Raw genomic sequence first — 16,476 nt, 5'->3', positions numbered from 1 at the left:
GGCTGCTGGCTGGCAGCGGGGGGTGGGCGGTGGGGGCTCAGTGAGCTGTAAGGGGGGAAACACTGGGGGCCGGGCCTGGCACAAAGTAGAGGTTTTACAAGCGTCTCAAGCTACCAGATGCAAAGACTTCCGTTCAGCAGCATGGCAGGATCGTGCAGCACTGCTCGGTTAGATCTGAAAAACAAAACTGCAAAGAATTAACTCCCCTACCCCTTCTCCCCGGCAGCTTCTCATTTTTCCTAAAAAGGGGGAAAGAGCCCAGTTCTGCAGGAGATGGGGAAGGAAACGTAAGCTCGGTGCTGCTTGGCTGCAAGGGTGCTGCCGAGTGAGCGGAAATAATGGCCAGACAGCGTGGCACCCCAGTCGGGCTGGCAGCTGCGCTCGCACAGGCCTTGCCAGGGCACAGCTGGGAGCCTGCACTGGCGGCTGCTCGGATGATGGGGTCCAGCATTCCTGTCAGCTCCCTCTGGAGAGGGTCAAATCCAGTGCTCGGCTGGCCTGGAGACAGGGTGGAGGGTGTGCCAGTGCTTAGGCAGAAAACACAGCCCGGGGCACTCAGGGCATCTCACTCTGCTGGGTCTGCCCCGGGGGCCCTGGCTGGTGCAAACAGGTATGGCGCTCCGTGGCTCTCTTTGGGCTGGCGACAAGTGAGGACTCTCCTGGAGGGTGCTTCCCTCTGCTCCATGCCGATCATTACTGTCCTCAGTCCCCGAGCGAGGTTAAAGAAGCCCCTCAAGTCACGCAGATGGGACAGGGTAGGGCCATATGTATCCCGAGACCATGTGGCCTCCGGCCTCGCCCCCCCTCCCCTGCCCCCAAATCAAACTCGCTGCCATCAAGTAAATGCCAACTCACAGTGACCCTAAAGGATAAGGTAGAACTGCCCAGGTGGGTTTCGGAGACAGCAGCTCTCTACGGGAATAGAAAGCCCAGTCTTTCTCCCAAAGAGTGGCTGGTGACTTCTAACCACTAACCTTGCAGTTAATGGCCTAGCAGGTAGCCACTGGGTCACCAGGGATCTTCTGGCTGCCAGGCCTGGGGCCAGGGAACCTTGTTTTTCATGGTCGAGGGGGTGGGGGAAGAATATTGGGACTTATGTTTTATGAAGTCCAGATGCCTGGAACACGGCCGTGCTCACTTGTCTCCGTATTGTCCACCGTGTATGCAGTGCGTGCTTACAGCGCTGGGGTTGAGTAGCGGTTCTCAACCGCTGTGAGCGAAGGGAGCCAAAGTCTAAATGCACTTCCTTCCCGTTGACTCTGACTCACAGTGCCCCTACAGGACAGGGTAGAGCTGCACCTGGGTGGGTTTCCTAGGCTGTAAACCTTGACGAATGCAGGCAGCCTCATCTTTTCACCAAGGAGCTGCTGGTAAGTTTGAACCACGGCCTTTGTGGTTATCAGTTACCGCTTCACCCACTCTGCCACCAGGGCTTCCTGTATGGTCTGTAAAGTGGGCCGTCTTTTAGGAACCCACTGTGCTGACCCAGTTCCACTCCTCCTTAATCTTGAGGATGAACGGGGCTGCTGAGGCCAGAGTCTTTGCCCACCAGAATGGCTGGTGGTTTGAACGGCCAGCATTTAGTTAGCAGCGCGTAGCCAGCTGAGTGGCTGGGTGGTCCCCAGTGGCAGGCTGCAGGGCTCTGGCCTCAGCCCTGCTCAGGCAACCATGTTTATCAGCAACTTAAATGAGGACTCAGCTGGCTGTGCCCTGTCCCTTCCCAGCAGAGCCCCCACTCAGCTGCCACTCATTCCTGGCTACTGAGGTGCAGGTGCTCACCTGGGATTCTAACCTCAGCTCACCTGGGCACCCTGTCTCAGGTTTCCCTGAGGGAGGGGCCTGCGCCCAGCTTGATTCGGTGAGGAGAAATTCCCTGGGTGGAGCAGAAAGAGCCCTGAGCATGGTGGCATTTCTGAACAACAGATAGTGACGTGAAGCCCCCTGCCCGGGGGAAGACCACTCCCAGGTGCAGACCACTCCCAGGTGCAGGACCATCAGACCAGCTAGAGGCCAGCCACTCTGAAGACTGTCCAGTCTCCAAGGCCCCGAGTAGGTGGAGGTGTGGTCTTGAGGTCACGTGGAGGGGCTGGGGAGGGAGGCAGCCTGCTACCCCTCTCAGAGGCTGGTGTTTCCACAGGTCCACGACCGCCTGGATCGCTACTGCTGCGGCTTTGATCCTGAGCCCTCGGAGCCCTGCCTGGAAGAGAGGCTGCGGGAGAAGTGCCGGAACCCGGCCGAGCTGCGCCTGGTCCACATCCTGGTACGGCCCCTCCTCAGCCCAGTCGGTCAGAAAGGGCGCTCAGTGAGCTTCAGAGGATCACCTGGTGCCGGGGGCTCCTGATCCTGTTCCCCTGAGTAAATGTTTCCACTGTGTGAACCTGAGAGGAGCAGGACTTGGAGGTGAGGCCAGGGATGGGAGCCAGGAACCCCATTTTCACAATTTCCCTGTGTCCCCCACCCCAAGAGACTCCAGGGGCCCTCAGGGTTCCAGGAGTTAAGGATTGACAGATGCTGACCCGGTGGCACTTCTCTGTGCAGGCAGGTGAGGGAACTGTGGCCTGGGGCTGGGAGGAGAGGAGTCCTCACAACCAGGTGGCTGGCTGGTGGCAACATCAGTGCTCCAACCTAAGGCCCTGGTGGTCCCCAGGCCAGCACTGACCAGAGGCCCGGAGACCAGCTCCCGTGAGGACTCCAGGCCAGACCACAGGCCACTAGGGGCTAGCAAGGTGCTGCCAGTTGGTCACCCCTCCTGCACCAGAGGCAGAATGCCGCCTTGGGGAGGCCTCTCCAGCATCCCCCTCCCCTGAGCCCTGCTGTTCCCCAGCCCCACCTCAGCCAGTTGCTCTTGGAGCCAGCGGGTGGGAGGGTTTCAGGAGTCCTTGCCCCCCCCAAGGGTCATCGCTTCTTTTCCTGGGGGAGGAGTTTCCATAAACCCCACAGCCCCGCAGGGCTGACCCTTTGGGACAGTTGTTCTCAGAGGAAGAGTCCGCCAGCCTTTGGGAACAAACAGAAGGTAGTTGTGAGGAAGGATTGGGGGCGGGCTGTGGAGGTAGAAGAAGCAGAGCAGGGAACCTGGACGCTGGGGACAAGCCACCTCATCGTTTAAGCTCTTGGCCCCAGAGGGGATTCTGGGAAATTCGTGTGGAGGGTTTGGAGACTGGGGCAGAGTGTCTCAGAGCCCCGGCCCCACGGGGCTAAAGGTACCACAGAGCTCCCCGTGCTTGGTTTGCAAAGGTCCAGTGAGCGAGAGCCCAGCTCATCCCCGGTGGAAGCAGAGCAGAGTCAGCAGTGGCCAGCAGGAATGGCGTTGACGCTACCTGCGATTCTGGGGGAACACCCAGGTGTGCAGGCACAATGATGCTCAGATATCGAGCATGTGTGTGAGCATGTGTGCGACTATGCTTATGTATCGGCATGAGCATGTATGATTACACACGTGCATCTGTGTGAGCACATGTATACATGTGTGACTGCATGTGCATCTGTGTGAGCATGCATGATTATTCATGTGCACCCGTGTGTGCACATATGTGACTATGTAGGTGAATCTGTGTCTGAGCGCGTGAGTATGCATGTACATCTGTGTGAGCATGTGTGTGACTATGCATGTGCACATGGGTGCATATGAACATGCACGTGAGCATGCATGATTATGCATGTGCCTCTGTGTGTGCATGTGTGTGTGTCTGCATTTGCAGAGTCCTGCCCGAGCGCCCCATCCTTCAGCCACCAGCTGTGGGACATGGAGAGGCGATGGTCTCAGTAGTCCCCCGGTGTCACAACTTAGCAGCATGCTGCTGGGGCCTAGAGTGATGGCCCAGCTTGGAAGCCAGCCACTTGTGATTAGTGAGGTGAGCTGGCGCCTCCCGTCGATAAGTCAGGATGAATGCTAGTGTCCACTTCCAAAAGCAGCTGCACTGAGAAGACACCTGGGGCATAGGGCCAGCACCCAGCTCCTGGAGACCCTCTGGGCCCCAGCAGGGTGGATGGTGGGAGGGACAGCCCAGGGACCCCCTGAGTCCGCAGGCGCCGGCTCTGCTCCACCTTTACCTACCTCTGTCTTCTTCCCCCAGGTCCGGAGCAGTGCATCATCTCAGCTGGTCTACATTGACAATGCGGGGAACCTGCAGCGCCCAGAGGACAGGCTGAACTTCCGGCTGCTGGAGGGCATAGACGGGTGAGGCTCAGAGGCCAGGAGAGGGGAGTCCATTGCACAAACGCTGTCAGAGCAGAGCTTCCGCAGGGGGTGGGGAGCCTCGGGAAACAGCCATTAGCCCCGAAACCCTGGGAGGGGTGCTCTAGCAGCCACGATGCAGTGGGCTCTCCCTCGCCCCACAGAACCTGGGGCCTGAAAAGGACCGTCCTTCCCTTGCCCTGGGTGGGAGAGCTAGCCCGAGACCCATCTCTACTTACTCCCTGCAGGCAGTGGGCGTGCCCTGGGCTCTCCTGGCCCTGTCTCTGCCACATGGAGCAGTGGGCACCAGAGTTGACCCCCCTGCTTCTCCCAGGGGTGCGGGCCCTTCTGAGAGCCCCAAACCCTGCTTTCACCGCCTCCGCCAAGTGGGCGACAGGTCTATCTCTTTGAGCCCAGCAACAGGCCTGGCCCAGGGGACTTTGAGGGGCTGGCCGGCTGTGACAGTCCTGGGCAGTGGGCTTTGTCTGTCTCTGGAACTCTCAGCTGACTTCTGCTCCGTCTGTCCGGGATGCCATCGGGGCCGTTCCTCCAGGTTTCCCGAGACCGCTGTGAAGGTGCTGGCCTCGGGGTGTCTGCCAAGCCTGCTGCTCAAGTCGCTGCGGGCGGACCCTGTGTTCTGGGAGAGCCAAGGTGGGGCCCAGGGCCTGAAGCGGGCTCTGCGGACCCTGGAGCGGCGGGGACAGGTCCTGCTGGCCCACATCCGCAAGCACAACCTGACGCTGCACCAGGACCAGGACCCCACTGCCGCTGCCCAGCCGCTGGGCCCCCAGTCCTGATGCCCATCTTGGAGGAAAACGAAGGGGAGGGGGCAGAAGGCTGAGGGCGACTGTGCTGCCAGGGGGAGTGGGTGCTCCTATCTACCCTGGAACCCTGCCCTCAGTGCCTCTCAGCTCTGCCGGCTGCCTCCCCGGAACCAATAAACGTGTTCTTGAATGTACTGTAAGCTGATACTGTGCAAGTGTGTGTTCCACGTGCATGTGCAGAGCTGGATGGTGTGTGTGCGCGTGTGTGTGCACGTGCGCACGTGTCAGTCCTTCTGGTCAGTCCACCTCTGGCCTCCCGAGGCCCACCATCTCTGAGTAGGGCTTGCTGGATGCCCACCTTCCCCCTCTCCTCTACAGACCTCGCCCCTCCTCTTGCCTTCCTTCGCCACACCTGGTGACGGGGACGGGCACGGGCTCCCCTTTAAGCTCAGCATGAACAGCCTCTACTGGGGCTCCCGCTGCTGGCCGTTCATTTCCACGCCATGCTGCTGTGAGCACTGGAAGGATGATGGTCACTTTGGGGAAGGGCAGGCAAGCTGGGCACCCCCGGAGATTTCTTCCCTGAAATCAACCGGATGGTCTCCTGGGACAGGGGTAGGGGGACTTTGCCTAGAGTGTGGGTGGGCTGCCTGTGTTTTGGGGTGTGTGTGTGTGCGGTTTCTCTCTGCAGACACCCAGCCAGACTCGGTCCTGTCAGGGAGCAAGGCCCAAAGCTTGCACTCAACCACTTTGGGCCCCGAGGGGAGCAGATCTGTAGTTCAGGAAAGGTTGACCTGGACAGACACTTAAGGCTTCCCTCCCAGCCTGCCCTGCTCGGGCCCGGCAAAAACACCACCTCTGAACACTCCCCCCGGATGGGGCTCTTCCTATCTCTAGCGCAGAGGTTCTCACCCCTCCTCATGCCGCGACCCTTGAATACAGCTCCTCATGTGGTGCTGACCCCCAACCAGTGTTCTCTGGACCGTTCTGCTTAAGTGTGGTGATATGACTTGTCTATATTGAAATGCTTTTAGGCAGCGGTTCTCAACCTGTGGGTCGTGACCCCTTGGGGGGAAGGGGTCAGACGACCCTTTCACTATTTCAATATAGATGGGCTCATAGCACCCTGAAAATAGAGGGCTTTGCTTTATCTTCACCTATTTAGGAGCCTTCTATTTCCCTCTTGCCTTATTGCATCGGCAAGTACTTCCACTAGAACCTTCCACCGGCGTGACGTTGGAGGCAGCCCAGTCGGACCCCGTTCACAAGGGGACTGTCTTTCTCCCTGGAGCCACTCCTGTCGTCAGGCGCCTGCATTTCATTTCTAATCTTCATTTAAAAACTGCTCCTCAGAACTGCTTTAGCCAAGTAACTTCAGCGAGAAAGATGACTGAGCTGAATGCAGGGGCGCTGGGTTCAGGTCTGAGCTGGGTCCCCGGTGCCACGGGAAGATTCTTAGGGAGCACCTTCTATAATAAAGGTCGACCTCTATGGAGGACTGACTCTGTCTTAGCCTGTGGGACAGGCTCGCAGAGATGACAGGCATGTGCCTTGTTCACAGCCCAGCGGACCCACGCGCGGTCACTGGTGCCGTGGAACCGTGATCATCTACCGCGGGCAGTTTCCCTGGCTTGTGTTCCCAGGCCTTTCTTCCTAGTCCGCCTCAGTGTGGAAGCTGCGCTGAAACCTGCCCAGTGTCACAGCCACACGCTAGCCTCCACGGAGGGTAGGTGCCATGCGCGGGCTGCATTGTCTGGTGACTGAACTCAGCCTCCAGCAAGGAGGTGAGCCATCTACCATCAAACCACCACTGTTTCTGCCTTCTGGGTCCCACCCCACCCCCTGCATGGAGTCCTTCCTGACTCACAGACCCCGTAGGACAGAGCAGAATCACCCCAGGGGCTTTCTGACACGGGATCCTCACGGAAGCAGACAGCCTCAACTTTCTCCTGTGGAGTGGGGGCTGGATTCAAACTGTCGACCTGGCGGTTAGCAGCCCGGTGATTAATGCTCCGCATGGCTGGGCTCCTTGGCCTGATGTGTAGGTCTGGTGGGCATCTCCATTCTGCAGAGGGGTTCAGTGATGCCCCCACTGTCCCCCAGCTCGTGGGAGAAAGGGCTTCACTTCAGTCCTCCATGGGAATTGTGCGAGCAAATCTCCACTCTGGGACCACCACGGAAAGACACTCTCCCCACGCAGCCCTGGCTGCTCCTGGTCCTTGGACTGGCAGATGAAGAGGCAGAGCCCTGCTCCCCCAAATGTGGGACCCTAAATCTCGACTCTCCAAGGGACTCTCTGCTAAGCGTTTTTTAGACGCACCTGGCTCCCTGCCCTGGCTCCTTGCTGCTGGTTAAGTCTGCTCAGGCTATTAACTGCGTCTTTATTGCAAACTCGTAACTCGATCCACTTTTTATCCATTAAAAGCAGCAACCCAACCCCTTGCAGCCTCTTTGCTGGCTGCTCGCCCTCCGCCCTCTCCAGTCCTGCCTGCTGGAGTGAGAATAACCTGCCAAGGGAAGCAAACAGCTGGGGTCTGCATCCTTGTCCTCGCTGGGCATCTGCTCAGCTTCAGAGAGAAGCCGTCCACGGGGTGCTCTGCCAGGGCAGCCAGTCCCCAGCTCCCATGCCCAGGCCTGCTTGTCCTGCACCTCGCCCAAAGTGGGCAATGCCAAGGGAAATGATACGGCTGCCAGGTGGAGGGGCGGGTAGTGGGAATGCAGGTGCAAACCCAGTGACCTGGCGGCATCATCTGTTGGGTGCCCACACGCATGTCCCATGCTGGGGAAACGCGCTTCATTGCAGAAATGCCGATGTGTTTGCTCATTGGGTGTGGCCTCAGACCGGCAGAGGACACGGGATATGCATCGTCTCCCCTCTCCAAATCTGAAGGCAGAGTTCTGACTCACAGCTGGCCTTGAGGGCCTGAGTATGGAGCTGAGGCCTGAACGGATCTTCTTATCCCGCGTGGCCAAGGAGGTCCTGCTGACAACAGCCCCAAGAGAGTCACTGTGGACTCACTCCAGAGACCGGGGTGGAGGCTGGGAACAGGCGGTGCCTGGATGCCACACACAGCTCATGTGTGCGCCCTGGGACTCAGCTAGGGTTCTGGTTTGAACTCCAGGGATCCCGAGGTCTTGGCCTTCAGAAGTTTCCCAGGGTGGAAACTCCGGGATCCTGGGGAGGCCCTGACTGTGGGGACACCTTGGAGACCCACAGGGGAGGGCTCGGTGGGGCCCTGGAGCCAGAGGGCTAGTCCCTGTAGCCATTCCTGAAGTTAGTTTGTGAGAGAGCCCCTCCCCACCCTTGTGGTTTTGTGTGTGTGTGTGTGTGTGTGTGTGTGTGGTGGTGGATTTGGTGGTGGTTGTGACACCTACAGAAGTTCCTCAAGGTGGGAACCTGGGCCCTCTTGACTCGGCCCAAACCCATTCTATTCTGTACAAAAGGATGCCGAGATCCAGAGAATGCCCAGGACAATGGCCTTTCCCCTGGGCCCTGGTGGGGTGATTTGATGATCCTCCTCTGGCATGAACCCTGCCGGGGGTTTCCAGGAGAGCTGGAGGTCAGATGGAGTTCCCCCAGTGAGTGGCATGGAGTCTTGGGATGCGAAGGATACAAAGGGATCCTCTTGGCCATTCTTCCCCTCCACTGGTCCAGAGGGATGAGGAACTGGTTCACGTACCTCCATGGCATGAAGCTTAGCTGATCCCTGCTGTCCTGGAGACCAGAGCGGGCACTGGACATGGGACTGTGGCTGCCTGCCCTCTTGTTGGTTTCTTCCCCTCCCTGTTCCTGCTGTCCTTGTGTCCAAGCAATGCTGCTCCAAAGATCCCGGGAACATTGTGGGTGACACTCTGTGCGACCAGAGACCACGCTGAACGGCAGAAGGGCTCCGTGCCCACACAATCCCGGCAGGTGGCGTCGCCAGAGCAGGAATCCAGGAAGATGGCACCAGTAGACCTGAGACTGCTCCACTCAGCCCCCACTGCCTTTGGGAGCCTCAGCCTGGGGGGTGGGAAGGTCCTGAGCACCCTGGCTAGAAGCCAGAATGATTCTCTGGGGCACCTGCTTTCGCCCCGTGGCTCCATTTGATGCCCCATGAATCAAAGTCTCACTGTGCGATCGGTTTTCAAGAACAGAGTCCACGCTGAAACCGTGTATGTAAAACCGACTGACTCCTCCTGGGGTCTGGTTCCTGGCTTTGTTCCACAGGACATCCCAGGTCATGGAACAAATGACATGCTTAGGGCTGCAGTTTGACCTCCTAGGACCCTGCTTCGTGCCCGGGGAGCCCTTAAAAGCCCTTAAAAGCCCTTAAAAGCCTGTAAGCAGTCATCCTGGTCTCTGCTCCCCTGGGCCAGCAGAGGAAGGGATTCAGGAATGGAAGGCTATGGAACTCATGGTTAATGGTCTCCAGGAGCAACAGCCCCTTGTGCCAGAGCCCCAAAAGAACTAGATAGTGCCCAGCTGCCATTCGTGAACATTTTGATAAAAAAATCCCGTCGATGAATCTTGATCAACAGTAGGGGGTGGGGTGGGGATAATGCAGAAATGAATCGCAAATTCAGCCTTTCTGGAGCCCCAGACAGAATGCATCTCTGAAGTGGCTGCCCCACGATCATCTTTAAACCTTACAATAAAAATACCCCGGATGATCGCCTTGGGCATGGTGCTCTTTGAAGAACCTTAGGCTCCACTGGCCAGCAGCCACTCGAAAGAGCAGACAGGAAGCTTAGGGGGCAGCGGGTCCAGGTCAACGAGGGAGTGGCCACGTAGATTAGGAGGGCGAGAAGACCCTCACAACTCCAAGAGTCATTTGTGTCACTGAACCGGGTTGGTGCATGTTTGGCTATGTATATTCTCAACAACGAAAACAGATGGATAAAAAGGCTCTTGCTAGTGTTGCCCATCGGTGGGGCCTCCGTAACTCACCCAGTGGTGGCTCAGGTACAAGGCAGGCTGAGAAAGAAGGTTTCCATCTCAGTGGAGGGAGGATTGCCCAGTGACAGGGCACCCAAAGGGAGCAGGAGGCCCAATAGTTCAAGGAATGCCCACCACAGAAAGCTCTGACTATGCGATCCCATAGGCTTGGCATTTGGGGCAATGGTATCCACCACCTCTGGGTCTCTGGACCCCATGTTTCATTTTCAGGTGTTTGCTGCCGTGTGTCCCGACTGACTGCCCTTTATCTCCACACGCGCTCATTTTCCAGGAGCCATCTGTTGGAAATAATCAAAGCTCACCGGAATGTGCAAGGAAGGCTTTTTCAGGGCAGTTACTCTATACGCATAGAGGGAGACCACTTTGATTCCAGAAAGAGCAAATGGCTTGCAGAGACAGGGAGGGACGGGTATAGAAGATCCGCCATTGGCCAATTCCAGCATGATTGACTGAAGCCGGCCCAGCCCCTTTACCAAGGTCTCTGCACCTCCACCCAGCCATAACTTCTGAGGTTCGAGTTTCTCAAGCCAGGCTTTGGGCAGCAAAGAAAGGATTTGCAACAGCAGGTGAGAGAAAAGCAGAGGCTCTGACCAGGGATTCATTGAAGGTGATCACTTGGTTTTGTGCATCCGAAAAACCTTAAAAATCAAAGCCCGTGGTTAATTTTCCTATTCAACAAACCCCACAGCATGTATCAAGGTGAAGGTGAGGGGCCCAGAAAAAAGGGTTTTTAGGTTTAATTTTCAAGGACGCTACCAATTTGCAAGCCCAACCCATTCCATCCTCCCTTGCCTGAGGCTTGCTGACACAGTGGCTGTGGCAGTAACACCATCTCTTGTCAACTTGTGAAGGGTGGAGTCTAGCCTGTCAATCAGGTCGCGGCTTGATGACCTCATTTGGAGGCACCACGGAGATAAATAGCTCCCTGGAGACCAGATACACTCTCTCTGCTTTGACTCCCTGTGAGGCAAGCCGCATGGAGCAACGCAGATGGAGCCAGAGTCCTAGAGGTGGAAGAGCCATGTGGAGACCCACGCCAGTGCTCAGATGCTTCCACTCACTGGATCCACAAGACTCTCCACCCACTGGCTCGTGATCTTCCTGCATTCGGTGTCATTGCATGGCTGCGTGAGTCTGAAGAGGAATTTTAGGACCAGTATTGACATATGGGGTAATATTGGACTTACGGACTTGATCTGGACTGGGCTGGGATGTTTTCTGAATGTACAATTGCTCTTTGAGTAAAAGACACACCTATGATGTCTATGAATTTGTGTCTCTAGTCAACCCGGATAGACACAGTGGCCAACTTCCTACTTGTTGGAATTGCCCTCTGGAGCCAGGCTGCTCCTCCTGGGTTGCAGGCTGAACGTGTTCCCCAGAATATGCACCGAAGGCCTGGTGCCTCTACCTGTAAACTCGATCCTGTTTGGAAAGGGGGTGGTTTTCTTGTTAGCTTGATCAGGCACATTCAGGGTAGGCTGTGCTCTCAGCCTAATCACTTCTGAACTCTAAAACAAGCAGATTAGACACCAGCAGTCAAACAATGGAGACAGCCAGATGCAAAGGCCATTGGCAGCTCCTAGAATCTGAAACAGACAAGAGAAGGCCTTCCCCTAGCCAGGCCCTGAACCCAGGCTTCTGGCCTGACCTTTCTGGAAAGCCTTCACTAGTGGTGTTGTGTAACCCGTTGAGGTAGTTTATTGCGCCAGCCTGGCCGATAAACACGTGTGGTTAATTGAAGGGCAGAGGGATAAATGGCTCGGTGAGCCTCACCTTTTATAGTTCTCAGGTTTCTTGCTCTCAGATGGTCAGACCAGGGGTGTGGCTCCTTTAGCCAGTTCCCTGCTTCAGCTGGCAAGGCCCACTTCCTGCAAGACACCCCTGAGGAGAAGCCACATGGACCTGCCCCGATGCAGCCCTGGGTGCTGGAGCAGCCGTGTGGAGACCCCTGCCAGTGCTGAGATGCTTACACGTTCATTGGCTCAGCTTTCCTCCTGTAGTCGGCATCATTGAGTGTGTTTTGTGAAATGGAGGAGGACTTTGTGGATTGGTGTTGGACATATGGGTTAATGTTGGACATGTGGGTTTAGGCAGCACTGGGTTGGGATGTTCTCTTGATGCACACTTAACCTTTATATAAAACTCTCTCTTATATACATGAGTTTCTGTGGATTTGTTTCTTTAAAGTACCCAGACTAACACACCTATCTCTGCAGAGCCTCCACTCAAAATGCTGGATTCTGACTCATAGCGACCTCTCAGAGCAGGGCACAACTGTCCTGTTGAGTTTCCAAGGCTGTCAATCAGTACAAGAGCAGAAAGCCTCATCTGTCTCTCTCGGATGGCTCGGTGGTTTTGAACTGCCAACTTTGTGGCTAGCAACCCCAACCACTCTTATCACCAGGGCTCCTACCGAGCCCCAGAGGATGCTTTTGCCCTGCGCCAAAAAGGGGCCAGGGCTCTTTGTTGATATCCGGTTATGGCCAATGCTTTCATGGAGGTCTGTCTGTCTGTTTACTTCTTGGGAGAAAGATGAGCTTTTTGCTTCCTATAAAGATAAACAGCCTCAGAAATCCAAAGGGGGAAATTCTACCCTGTGCTTTGTGGTCACTAAGAACAGGAATCGACTCGATGGCAGGGGGAGTCCTGCTGGTGTGGTGGGTTGAACGTCAGATGGCTAACCCCAAGGTGTCACTCCATGGTGACAGACGAGGCATTCTGCTTCTGTAAAGATTTAGTCTTGGAATCTCCATACAAGTTGGAATCAACTTCCATGGTAGTTGGTTTGGTTAATTATTTTCCTCCCTGTGGAGTAGGAACCAACAGTCAGTCCTTGGGGAGAAAAATAAGGCTGGCTACTTCCATAAAGAGTTACAGTCTCCGAAACTCACCGGGGCAGTTCTGCCCTGTCCTATAGGGCTGCTATGAGTCGGTATTGGCGTGATGGCAGTGAGCTTAGCTTTTTGTTGTTGCCAACCTCTGGCTTCAGGTGCAGGAGCCCTGGTGGCATAGTGGTTATGCATTGGGCTGCTGGCAGCAAGGTCCAAGGTTCAAAACTACCAGCCACTCCAAGGGAGAAAGACGAGGCGTCCTACTCCCGCAAAGAGTTGTTGTCTCGGAAACCCACCGGGGCAGTTCTGCCCTTTCCCATAAGGTGCCTATGAGCCGGCAGCGACTCGATGGCAGCCAGTGAGGCTTCAGCTCATAAGCCCTGGCATAGTCGGTTGGGCTGCTAACCATGGGGTCAGCAGTTCAAAACCACTAGCTATTCTGCAGAAGGAAGATGAGGTTTTCCTCCCCTGTAAAGATGTGCAGACACTTGGAAACCCACAGCTGCAGTCCTGTTCTGCTCAATAGAGGTGCCATGAGTCACAAGCCAGCCGGTGACTGCGTTTTGGCTCCAGGTCACATTCTTCGTCTGCAGATTCTTGATGGGGCCATCTCCCAGGCTGTGAGGCAGAGCCTTTGCAAAACTGAGGCAGCGTCAAAATGCCCCTGAGGGCTCTGAATGGGTTCACCTGCCTCCACCCAGCTGAGACATTGCTTGTCCATTGATAGATGGAATCGGAACTGTCATTTAAATTAGATCCCCGGTGGTTCTGAGGTCACCCTGTGAAACTGTTCATTACTGATTGGTAAGGAGGCACAAGTCAGCCCCTGCTTACCGTGCTTACTGGATCCTCCTGACCCTGCCAGAGACTGTCCATTTGAAAAGAGGCGTTTGATTCTGCAGGAAGGTGTAGTGGGGTTGGTGCCGGCCTGACCTAGGAAGAATCTTTGGGAAGATGTGAAATGGTCCCTTGCAGAACAGTAAATAAGTACAAGTAGGTCCATGGTTACTTTGCCTGCTGGGCAATCCGACCCTGCACGTAGGGAAGAAAGCTGGGTAGGAAGCTCACACGAGCTCCCTGCAGAAAGCTCTGTGTGGTAGTTACATAATCTGGTGTCAACTTGAGACTATGAAGAGAGAAGGGGTGGAGTCTAGTTAGCTCGTCAATCAAGTCGCAGTTTGATGACCTCATTTGGAGGCACTACAGAGATAAATAGCTCACTGGAGGCAGGACAGACTCACTCACTCACTACCTGGGAGACACTCCTGCTGACAAGGCACATGGAGCTACGCTAGACCCCTGGGGCTGGAAGAGCCACATGGAGCCCCTGCCAGCGCTGAGATGCTTCCACCACCACTGGATCCACAAGACTTTCCACCCACTGGCCTGTGATCTTCCTGCATTTGGCATCACTGCATGTGCTGCATGAGTCTGAAGAGGAATTTATAGATTAGTATCAGACATATGGGCTAATATTGGACTTATGGACTTGATCTGGACTGGGCTGGGATGTTTTCTCAATATTCAACTGTTCTTGTACATAAAACTCTTTCTTATACTCATAGGCGTGTCTATGAGTTTGTTTCTCTAGTCCACCTGGACTGACACACTCAGCTAGGCAATGCTGCCCTCTGTGGGTGGAAGAGGGTCCAGGCTCTTCAAGTGAGAGGGTTAGTGGAACTCTGGGGTCGGGGCAGCCCCAGGGGTGCAGCTTAGCCAGGCATTGTCCTGAAGGCTGTGTCAGGAAGGACTGCCCGGAACTCGGTGGCATGCCCTGGCCCTTGCTGACCTTGTACACAGAGTCTGAAGCTGAAGACCGGTGGCCCCTTACATCAAGTCTCCACAACATCTCCATGAGGCGGGCGGTTCCCCACGGGCAGCTGAGCAGGCAGAGACGCTGAACCACAAAATTTGTGGAGCTGAGATTTCAACTGGAGACCTTTCCCCCAAACACAACGGCACCCTTCCTGCCTCTCCCCCTACATCCCATCGACTGGTAAATATGAAGCAGATCTTGAGATGTGCTTCATCTGAACAGAGCAAATCAGACTTAGAAGGCATTGGGGAGCCACGGTCCTGACGTTTGGAGACACTACATATTCCAGCGGTTGTCAGACGGCCCGAGTGGCCCATGAGCTCCTGGGAGAATGGCAGGGCACCCACAGAGCTGAGGGCATGTGGGTGTGCCTGGTCTGTTACCTGGAGAGCCCGAGGGGGGTAGCTGGATTCTCCAGAAGAGATGAGTGGGCATTTTCTTTGCGATCCAGAAAGACCCCCCAACGCGCTGCCACGGAGTCAATTCTGCCTCAAGGTGACCTCACCAGAGTTGCGCTGCCCTGTGGGCTGCTGAGGCTGTCCATCTTGACAGGACCAGAGAGCCTCACCTTTCTCCTGTGGAGCGGCTAGTGAGTTCCACATGCTGGCCTCGTGGTTAGCAGCCCAATGTCCACCAGGACTCCTGCCACTGACGTTCATTCTGACTCACGGCAACCTGATAGGACAGGGTAGAACTGCCCCAGTGAGCTTCTGAGCCAGTAGCTCTTTACAGGAGTAGAAAGCCTCATCTTTCTCCCATGGAGGGGCCAGTGGTCTCAAACAGCCAACCTTGAGGTGAGCAGCCTAGAGAATCAACGGGGCTCTTTGTCCTGGTCTCGGTCTGTCCAGAATGGAAAGCAGACAGGGTGCATGTTGGGGTCTGGCTTTCACCCAGCACCATCCCAGAGACTCACGCCCGTGTCGCATGTGTCCCCTCTCTCTCTGCTGCTGTTGTCAAGTCCACTGGATGGACGCACCTGTTGATGGACATGTGCGAGCTGACAGTTGGGGGTGATTGGGGACGAAGTTATGTCAGACACAGGCCAGTTGATGTGATTCTTCTTGGAAATGTACAGACCAGGCAAGGACCCAGAGACTAGAGTTGATTCGAGTTAGTGGTCAGGTGGGAAGGGGAAATGGGAAGGTCTTATTTAAGGGGTACTGAGTTTCTGTTAAGGAGACCTACTGGTGCTATTGGGTGGGTGTTGGGCTGATAGCCCTAAGGTTAGCAGTTTAAGCCCTCTAGCACAGCGGTTCTCAACCTCCCTCATGCCGTGACCCTTTCATACAGTTCCTCATGTGGTGGTGACCCCCCAACCACAATTATTTCCATTGGTACTTCATCACTGTCATTTTGCTACTGTGATGAATCGGGTGGCCCCTGTGAAAGGGTCGTTTGACCCACAGGTTGAGAAGCGCTGCACTAGACTCTGCAGGATAGAGGCGAGCCTATCGGCTCCCCCTGAATATTCAGTCTCAGAGACCCTTTGTGTTATAACCGACCCGAGAGCAGGGCTTTTCTTGGGTGTCTGTGTCTTGAGTGTCTGGTGAGGCATCCTGACAGCACTGCGGTGAGGCTGCGAACACACGTTGTTTGTTTAAACTTCTAGGGACAAAGATGAGTCTGCTTGCTGGGGTGGAAACTTAGAGTCTTGGGAACAGTTTTACTCTGCCACCAGACGTGGGAATTGACTCATGGCAGTGACATTTTGTTTCAATTGGGGTGGCAGGAAACTTGGAACCTGGAGAATGTCTCTGTCACCCTCGCCAAGTGATGTGGTGGCCCCTGCCTACAGGGTATGTGACACGCAATGCATGGGGGGGATTGGCCAGTGTTAGCTGCTGCTCTCCTGGCTCTGTCAATGAGGCGTCTCAGAAACAGGCCCAGGATCAGATCTTTTGTCTGAAGGGGCAGAGGCAGGGACCAGAGGCACCAGCGGCTGCGACACA

General features: G+C 55.7%; 1 protein-coding gene across 1 annotated transcript in view; it reads left to right on the top strand.

The window, feature by feature from the left end:
- Positions 1-5,127, top strand: part of GASK1A (golgi associated kinase 1A) — a 51,048-nt gene extending 45,921 nt beyond the window's left edge. Inside the window, exons 3-5 of the mRNA XM_075555567.1 lie at positions 2,138-2,260; positions 4,074-4,177; positions 4,728-5,127. Coding sequence (XP_075411682.1) covers positions 2,138-2,260; positions 4,074-4,177; positions 4,728-4,971 — 471 coding nt within the window. The 3' untranslated portion in view covers positions 4,972-5,127. The remainder of the gene's footprint in view (positions 1-2,137; positions 2,261-4,073; positions 4,178-4,727) is intronic.
- Positions 5,128-16,476: the final 11,349 nt, after the last annotated feature.

This window comes from Tenrec ecaudatus, chromosome 8 (genome assembly GCF_050624435.1).
Source record: "Tenrec ecaudatus isolate mTenEca1 chromosome 8, mTenEca1.hap1, whole genome shotgun sequence".
NCBI lineage: Eukaryota > Metazoa > Chordata > Mammalia > Afrosoricida > Tenrecidae > Tenrec > Tenrec ecaudatus.
Note: the sequence above shows the minus strand (reverse complement) of the source record. Positions and strands in the feature narration are given on the sequence as shown.